The 9,846-nt window shown below is 44.2% G+C and overlaps 1 protein-coding gene across 7 annotated transcripts in view; it reads left to right on the forward strand.

Annotated features, from left to right (window-relative positions):
* Window positions 1-8,228, forward strand: part of LOC133460030 (rap guanine nucleotide exchange factor 6-like) — a 146,068-nt gene extending 137,840 nt beyond the window's left edge. For all 7 annotated transcript variants that reach the window (XM_061740507.1, XM_061740509.1, XM_061740508.1 and 4 more), the window contains 3 exons: window positions 1,770-2,314; window positions 3,169-3,504; window positions 4,880-8,228. In XM_061740507.1, the coding sequence (XP_061596491.1) occupies window positions 1,770-2,314; window positions 3,169-3,504; window positions 4,880-4,902 (904 nt within the window). In that variant the 3' untranslated portion in view covers window positions 4,903-8,228. The remainder of the gene's footprint in view (window positions 1-1,769; window positions 2,315-3,168; window positions 3,505-4,879) is intronic.
* Window positions 8,229-9,846: the final 1,618 nt, after the last annotated feature.

Genomic DNA, 9,846 nt, shown 5'->3' on the forward strand with positions numbered 1-9,846 from the left:
GAAAGACAAACTGTCAAGTTGTTTTTTTCAATCTTTGTTGCATCAAAATGTGTCCTTTTTCATTTGTATTTATTAAAGGTATAGTCTGTAATCGTATTCAAAAGCATTTATTGTTATACTGGGTGAAATGGTCCTTCCATCCTGAGAGTAGCCAGTGAATAATGTGTTCAGAAAAAGGAAAGAAAAAAAATCCGACCTCTCTGACAGCTTTAATCCTGTAAAAACTCTGACCAATCTGTTTTATTGCGCACCGAATGGCACGGATTAGTCAGAGGACCAGAGGATTGGCAGGGGGGAAAGAACCAATCAGATGCCTTCATTTTAAGTCCCGCCCACGCCCCCCTCTGTCCCATGCGCGCACTTGTCACGTCGAAAATCATCCCGGAAAACTTCACACACTCGAGTCACGTTTGCTGAAGAATGGCGCAGAAAACGAGAAAACGCAGCCAAAAATACCACCTCCCCAGTATGGGGGTCCGTGGGGATGGAGGCGTCTCCATCCCGGCAAGGGCGGAGAGCGCCGGTGCGGGTGGCGGTGCGCTGCGGTGCCGTGCAGGCTCTGTTGCCACGGCTAAGCCGTAGGGTACGGCGTAGCCTACAGCGTAGGGTACGCGGCGACGCGCACCATTCTGCGTTGGTGTAACGCGGAACCATAAATCAGCCTTCAGTGTGTGCTCTGTGTGCTGTTCTGAACACTTCTCTGTTGTGCTCATTTTGCTGGGACGTCGGGTCCCTCCGCCGAGACACAACTTTTGCGGTATGCGTTCATTGTTGTGTCTAAAAATGATGCGCAGTGCCCACCCAATCAGAAACGGTACAGATATTCTGTGATATTTTTTTATATTTATAAAAAAAATTTATTATAAAAAAAAAAAGCATCCCCATAACTTTGATTGGGTGGACAGGACGCACGTTTGGGTGGGCACAGCCCACCCCTGCCCCCCCCTAAAACCGGCCTCGCTTACAGGTGAATGAGACATGGGGTAGTTTTGTTGAAAATGTGCTGTCCAAAATGTCCAGGGAAACTCGACTCCTGCAAATGCGCGTTCCCCAAAGTTTGTGGGGGCGTGGCTTTGGACGGAGCACTGACGGGAGTAGGGATGGGTTAAAAATATCGATATATTGATATTTTATCGATATGCATGTGTAGGAACGATTATCGATACATGAATCCAAGTATCGATTTAATTTTTTTTTTTTTTTTTTTTTTTTTTTTTTTTTTTTAATCCCGATTTTTTTCCCCCATTTTATCCCCCAGTGCTCCTACCTAAGTCAGTCCTGGGCATTGCTCCATCTACCAACCCTGGGAGGCCCTGCACTGAGCTCAAGTCTCCTCCTTACTTGAGGAGTGAGCAGGCCGCTTCTTTTCACCAAACAGGGTGGGGTTTCTCTGGCCGGACGTAGCGCGTGGAAGGATCATGTTACTCCCTTATTGTAACCAGAATATCGATATCGAATCGTATCGTATCGGAAATCGTGTCGCCTTGGGACCTAGTGTATTGGAATCGTATCGTATCGGGAGGTCAGTGATGATACCCAGCTCTAGACGGGAGGGGGAGGAGGGGGTGGGGCTTAGAGGAGGTGCCACTTTCAAATCTTGCTAGCTCTCCAACATCACGGACTATACCTTTAACTGATGATGTATTGGTAACTGTTTAAGCCGTGCATCAACAGGCCAGTGAGGTTTCATGTACCGACTTGTGCTTCTAAAATTTGATATTTTTCATCATTAATGCCTCATTTCTCTCTGTGCTTTTTAAAATCTGCAGTAGTTCTTCGTCGTTGGCTCGAGGGTGCGTGGCACGAGCGTGCACCTTCAGCTCCTCCATCTCGACGGAGGAGCTGACCCCGGAGCACGGCTCCCTGGACCTGGTAGTGGACAGCGGCCGCGGCAGCTGGACGTCCTGCTCCTCCAACTCTCACGACTCCTTCCAGAGCCTCCCCGCCTCGTCCTGCCGGCCCTGGGACCACGGCATCCACGGCCACCCGCTCTCCCTCCCTCACACGCACTTGGGCTTCAAGCACACGCAGCCGGCCAGGCCGGCAGCGGAGGCGGAGGGCGCCAGGCCCGCGTGGGCCGGCGAGAGCCCCGTCAAGCACCACTCCAGAGACTCCAGCTCGGATCTGTCCGCTCAGGTGCGGCAGAGCTGGGCGTCGTCCAGCTCGCTGTCGGACAACTACGACGGGAACTTTGGCACAATTAAGCGACGAAACACCTCAGAGCACCCCTCCTCACCGGCCAATGACGAAGGAGGGCAAAGCACAGACCCCGTCTACAAAACGGTGACGTCAAGCACAGAGAAGGGCCTAATAGGTGAGGGGGACAGGTTGGGAGTTTGATTCCCTGTAAACTCTGTAGTCGTCTGTTGAAGGAGTTTAATTCGTAGCAAACCATCAGCTTTTACTGAATCTGATCACAAAGATAGCCGTCCATTCTTTATTTCCACCTCACACGGAGGTGCTGAAGTCAGGTCTTATTTCAGGGCAGCTGTTAAAGCTTTGTTTTGTCCCAGTGAGCAGCTGGTTAAGTGATGCGTTCCCAAGATCCTGGCTGTTGGTTTTTACTCTGACAGGCGTTATGGATCATACTCAAAGGCTATAATGTAAATCTGTCTGCAAGAGGCTGCACTTTCTTAAGTTTATGAGGACAATAAGAGTCTTAGTGTATTTTTGTAGACTCTCAACACACAGTGTGAGAGCCGGCGTTTATCCCCTGCCTGAACGGTGATACAGATAGATGTTTACAGAATGTTTTAGGTCAGTCTTTGTTTTCCTGAATTATATCCAATTTATATCCAAGGTTTTGGGCTGTTGGTTGGACGGATATGATACTGTAGGTGTTTTTTGTTCTTTTTTTTTTACTATTTTCTAATACCCTCGCAACATCCGTTAATCCATTAATCTGATGATTAGACCAGACCAACCAACGGTTGTTAGTTGAAGTCTCAGCTGTGTCTGTATGCACTGCAGCCATCCCTCTCATTGGTTTCATGGTTTCTTTATCATTTTGGACACGTTAAGTCATGAGACGTTTGTAAAAACATCATATTAATTTATTTTTCCATTATTTTCTTTTGTTTCTTCCCTCCACCCGCATGTTACTCCTCCCGTCACACTTTCCTTTTTCTTTTCTCCATCCTTTTCTTTTTCATCCACACCTCCATCCAGTGTACTGTGTCACCTCCCCCGCCAAGGACGAGCGTTACCGTGCTCCCCCTCCCACCCCTCCAGGCTACCAAGGTCTGGCTCTGGGAGATCTGGACGGAGTGGTGGGAGGCCCGGGAGGTCTGGTCCCGCGGCCCCCCCACCTCAAACCTCCGGACTACAGCGTGGCCCTGCAGAGGAGCAAGCTCCTGCAGAGTCCGGCGGCGGCCGGAGGTCTGGCCGAGGCCCGGAGGCTTCACTTCCAGCACCAAGACGGCCGGACAGCCGGCTCCAGCGAGGGCCACTCCAGACCCGCCAGCATCTGCTGCCCACCGAAGGACCTGGCCGAGAGTGAGGACGGTACGTCCTCGCCAGAGATCTGATAATAGTCATGTGACATCATTAAACATATCACTTACTAGCTGATGTCGTACAGTTCTACATGTCCGTTAGCGCTGGGCGATTTTGGACAAAAATAAAATCCCGATTTTTTTTTTTCTCTGAAAACCCGATTTTCGATTTCGATTTCGAGTTTTTTGGTAAAACTACAAAAGACAATGGAATAAATTGTTTCAAATATTTTATCTTTATTTTTAAAGAAAAATAGAAAACAAATGCAATTGAAAGATACTGTAAATCCTCCTTGAGTTTAGTAAAGTGACATTTACAATTTTCTTGACCAAACAAAGATGACTATGAGCTCTGTCTGTAATGCAGCCAGCTGCAAAAAAGGAAAATCGATTTTCCGATTTTCCTTTTTTTAACATCTTCTTGATGAATAAATCCGATTTAGATTTAAAATCGATTAATCGCACAGCCCTAATGTCCGTATATCTTCATGTATGAACCCATTAAGACCCGTGTGGCTCTTTTAAGACCTGAGGGTTTACTGAGAAACAGAAAAAGGACCGTTTATTTCTCAGCCTTTGAAGAAAGTAGGAACCTGAGCTGGAAACGGCTACATAGCATATATTGATAACATTAACATGAATTATTGTGAAATACACTGAGATTTCACGCAAAAATGTCCCTGTACACTTTATTTAATCTTTCTAGTGCCGTGTCACCTCCATGACGTCTTTGTTAATCACCATAACGCACACCTGTGGTCGCTTCAGGTGTTGAATAGGCATCAAAGGCATTGATCATTATGACCTCTGACTATTGATCATTTTATTTATTTATTTATTTATTTATTTAAAGGACAATGTTCAGGTACATTAAAAAGATGGCTGCACCAGAGTTAGCCACAAGCTAATTTCCATCTGTAGTCCTTGGCAAACAAATACTACACATTAGGGTTTACAATGACAGTGTTCAAATACAAATACAAGAAACAGACTACTGTACAATGTCCTGAAACCACAATAAAATGTTAACATTTAAAGCACTTAGTGCAAGTACAAAATACAGACTGATTAAAATAACATAGATTAGAATAATTGAACCTAAAATAAGGTTGGGTCAAGATAAATAAATCAGAAAATCCAAATGCCATCAGATGGTACCCACAAGGGAACCATCTGATGGCCAAATACCCGTACCCGTATTTTCAGTAGTCGGTAATCCATCCATCTATTCTCTGCTTCATCAGAGTTTAATTCATATTTATTTTTGATTATATCATTAAAGATAAATTCTATACGCTGTTGTAAAAAAAACAACAAAAAAACCCATCTCATTTCAAGTTTTTTAATTACTACATTTTGATTAAAGTGCACTTTTCTCGTTCCAGATGAACAGGTTTCAGCGGTTTGAAGACAGCAACATGACGCGCGCACACACACACACACACACACACACACACACACACACACACACACACACACACACACACACACACTCACTCAATGATGGACCAAGTCGTGCTGTTCAGGTTCGGACTAAGCTAGCGGCCTGCCGTCATCACGCGTCAGAGCACATTCTCCAGGCCCCGCCCACTGACCGCTGGGTCACGTGACCTGTCTCCACCTCCCAGGACTCGCACTCACAATGTCTTTCTGAACTCATTTCACAAATCAAAGAACGATTTTAGACACTTTTTATTTTGAAGAAAGAAAAAAAACTCTCGAACAAAGCAGGAAGAGGCGGTGTGACGGATCGCTCGCAGCAGGTGGACGCGGAACAAAAGAAGGAGCGAGGGACAGTAGCGACGCCTCATCGGAAACAGACCACCATGTACCTCCATTCTGTGCTCAGAGCTCGCTTGTCTAAAGCCGTTTCATGTCGTTTTTACAGTTTAATATGTTGTACAGCAATTGCAGCTTGATGCTATTATTTTGTAAAGTGATATTTTTTTTTTCTTCCTCCTTTCAGTTTCATCTCTGAGCTTTGCTAAGTTTATATGTGAGAACAGTGAGGAGGAGCAGACGAGAGTGAACCATCGGGGATTTCTTTCTTTCTTTCTCTTTTTTTCTGAACTCTGTCAACTTAAAGTAAGATGAATGTAAATTGCTGAGAGAGGGAAAAAAAAACAGAGCAATTCTTTAAAGGTCTCTGTACTGGTCAATATCAAACTGGCGCTGACAAAAGTATGAAACACGAGTTTAAATGCATAGAAAAATACAAAAAACCTGCAGCGGAGGACACAAACGTCCTCAGAGCCACAAAAAAAACCCTCAGTATATATTTCACTCCCTCCTCGTGTGCTGAAAAGCAACAAATCCCCCCCCTCCCTTTACAGAAAAAGGTAAAAAATAAGAGAGAACCACGTCGTCTATGTTCAGCACTTCCTTTTCTTTGCTAGGCTTGTCAGAAAAAGAGACAAACGGCATCTCCCGGGCGGTTTCGGTCTGACACGTTGAGGTACTTTAGCTGCATGCTGCCTCCTGGATGTTCTATAAAATCTGTATAATAACTTGTTTTTAATGAGCTGAAGAACAAATGCCTCGCTGCTTCCGTCGAGTAAAAACGCGCGTGGTTACTTTATTGCAGCAGCTGTAATAAAACGATAAATTATCACTGCGTGGTTGCACAACGTGCATGCACATACTCTCACCTACACACACACACCGGAAGCTAAGGTCGGTGTGCAGTAAAACAGTGTTTACGCCCAAACGCTCACACATTTTGTTTACAGTGTTTTATTAGACTAGTCGTCTATGGATTTACGAGCTGGAGCGAGTTCTGCTCCAGGTTTAGTGGTGGCGTTGTTTGTAACGCGGCAGGAACACGCGGACGCAGCGTGACCTTGACCTCGTCGTCTCGGCCTCTTCTCTAAAACAACGCCCAGCGACACCAAAGTCAGCAGGTGATGCGTTTTAACGTCGGCCTCGCGCCTCCATTCTGTGCTCGTCCGTTCAGTTTGTAAAATATTTAAAAGGACGTCCTTGAATATTGTTGATTTGCATCGATAGTGAAAGCTAGTTTGTACCTTCAGGCGGGAGACGTTTGCCCGTTTGTGTTTTTCTAGCAGTTTGGCGGGGAGCTAACTGGAATATAAAACTTCTCCTCATGTTTGTTGGTCTTGTTTTGCTTCTTTTGTTTTGCCACACAAACTTGAAATGATTAGTAATATATACATGGCATATATATAAATATATATATATATATATATGAATTTATACATATATTTTTGCTGTTTAAATTAATGCTAAGTGATGATGTATAGAAAAGAGCGAAGATGGTCCTTTATAAAGGCTATTTTTGAATATTTTGTTATATGAAAACAGAAACCAAACCCTAGGTTGTGATTGCCCGCCTGCTGTTTGGGGGCAGGAGTCTTTTAAAAGAGTTTGTGTTGGTTCTTGTTTTTTATTTTTCATGACGTTCTCTCCCCTCACTCTCTGTCGCTGCTGCCGTTTCTGATCTAAAGTGTAATTACTGTCGTGTTTTGGGTGCCTTGTGGACTTTCATCTGTGATGTGTGTTTTTTTTTTTTAAATCCCGTTTTTTGTTTCGGTTTTGGGGTTCAGCTTACGGTTCAGTTTTGGACATAGGTCTTTGTTTGCAGTTTTGCCTGTAGAAATGCGGGGGCCCCTCGCGAGTCCCCCGCCCTCAGATTCCTGGCTCAAGACGGGTTTATCCAAACTGAGACGGGATGACTGAGACAACTCCTTTCAGGCTGTCACAACACAATCACAACTGCCGGGGTGCCATGTTTCCTCCTCCTCCTCGCCTCTCTTCACCCCTCTGTCAGCTCAGCTAGATGTTTAAATTGAACTTGTCTCTCCGCTCCGCTCATCTGTTATTGTGGATCAGTCTCCCCTGTCAAAGCCGTTTTTGACCCCCATTGGTCTCATGATGACAGCATCTCTAAACACTGTTACACATCGACAGTTCCTCTGTTTTTGCACAAATGTCTTCCTGTTATTCTTAATCAAAAGAAGTCAGTATTAATTTTCTGCAGCAAATGTTTTAATTTTTTTGGACAATGATGCTTCCGGCCGTTGGCTCAGATGATATGAAGGGGTTTGAGTTTCCGTCAGCAATCAAAATATGTGATTACCTGCAATCAAAAAAACTAAGTTTCGTTTCCATTTGAGCATAAAATGGATCTAAGTCACCTCACATGTTTTGGAGGAATCAAAGGATTCAGTTTCGTTCCTCCACAATGCTCACTGCTTGTGTTCTTGTTTTGTAATTGTCCCTTTAAAGCTGAATCCCCCCCAGTAGTGACGCTTTGCTCCTTTCCTTCTCCATGTACAGTCTGAGCCCGACGAGTCGGTGTTCCTACTTAAGAGCGGAGACGCCGCCTCTTTCTGATTGTAATTTAGTCCCTTCTCCGTCATCTTTTCTGGAACGCAATAAGAGAGATGTGAATGTGTTTTCGTGTAGTGACCCTTCAGCATTACAGCAGAAATGCACAACAATAAGCTTAAATGTGGCGAGTGAGCTGTACAGTCTGTACAAAGAGGTATTAACTCTGTGGCTTCAAGTTTGCTTTCGTCTCACGCGTATAGCTGTTGTAACTTATGTCTTTTAGAAAGACAACATGATTTTTGCTTGTACGCTTTTTATGTCTTTTTTACAAGTGATTGTAAATAATTGTTATATTTTTGTTTAAGAGAATGTTTAAAAAGGAATAAATACCTTGTATTTCTCTGAGTCTACTGATATGAATTTGGACGATGAATAAAATGTTAAACTGGACGAGTTTAGGCTCTTTTTTTGTTGCTGTTGGTTTATCGGACGTGGTATTCCTGTAAACGTGGAACATGAAAATTTATTCAAGGCTCATCTGATCCCAGACACAAAAAAACGAAAACATTTAGTTATTTAAGTTAATTTGGTCATAAATGGGGCTGGTGGCTGCACTCAGGCTTTGTGACCAGATGATGGAGCCAGATGGAGAGTTTGAGGATTATCGGTGTTACTGGGGGAGCTGGATCTTCCTCCACTCCAAAACTAACCTGAAGATATCTTGAGAGCGATAGTTGAGTTTTAATATTTGTAGTGTTTCTGTTGTTTTGAAGAGGAGGAGCCTGAGGTCTCCTTGTGCTGCTCACGCCTCCTCGCCGGCTGCTGCGTTCAGCACTTCATCAAATCTGATCCGAGCTGCAGAGCGTCACCCTCCGCTCAAGGTCAGCCTCTTTTTATTGCTCATTAAAGGTTTGCTGTCAGGTGGAGAGGCGGCGGGGTTGACCTCCCTGCAGAGCCTGTTTTGGATGCGCTGGCGTGCGTGTCCCTCCAGCAGATGAACCAAGCACTGATCAACCCCATCCTTGTGCTTGTGAGCATGCAGATGCTGGACCTCACCAACACTTTATTTTTTGTTTCCAAACACAGATGATATAAATGACGGCTATTTATTTGAATAAATGCAACTTTCAGAATATCATGAAATACAATTCTTCTCCTGGGCTGCCCGTGAAGGTCGCAGCGTTGGAAGCTCTGAGTGTCTGCAGGTAGCAGATGATTCTTGAGTTTCCAGCGTAGCCAAACAACAGATTCCTGGGATAAAAACCGGATAAGAGATAAGGGCAGAATAGAAGAACATGCACAAGAACTGTAGAAAAACCCATCCGACTTGATCTAAAAACACAACAAATGGACCCAGACAACTGTTCCTACATACGTGTCCCTAACAGGGCCCATAGGGGGTACCGGGAGTTACGATAGATACACACAGTTACACACGTTACAGATAACGTGTGGTGTAAATCTAGTTATGAAGTGTTGGAAAATGACATACTAGCCTGATTAATTAACCACTATTTTGTGGTGGTGGGGTTTGAGCATGCAGATCTGCTTTTCCACAATGTTTATAATTACATATCAGGTCACCAGAGTTAAAGTGTTTTAAGTATCAACACACTTTCTTCAAGTCCAAGTCCAATTTGTTCATGCTTTACCTATTTTTTCCTGTCATTGTTTATGGTTTATTGCCCTTGCTTTTCTATTTTTGAACACTTATTTATGGACATTTCAGATTAAATTATATCAAATAAGAGACAATGACCCATTTAATAATACAGTTAAAACTAATGTACATCAATGGGCAGTATCTGTGTGTGGATTGTGGTGCGCCAGTCTGGACAAAAAGTTTTTGTCTCTGTCCAGGCCCGGCCCCTAATGATCTCAGTTTTGCCCTACACACATCAAACTTATGTGGGTGTTAAATGCCCCCAGATGTGCTCGAGGCCGAGGGGTCGTGTGTTAGGACTTATACACAACTCTGTACCAGATGTGTTATGATCCTGCTGATTTCTTCATGGAGTCCAGGTAATGTCTGCATTTCTGGTGATGGATGAATATCCATTCA

This window comes from Cololabis saira, chromosome 14 (genome assembly GCF_033807715.1).
Source record: "Cololabis saira isolate AMF1-May2022 chromosome 14, fColSai1.1, whole genome shotgun sequence".
NCBI lineage: Eukaryota > Metazoa > Chordata > Actinopteri > Beloniformes > Belonidae > Cololabis > Cololabis saira.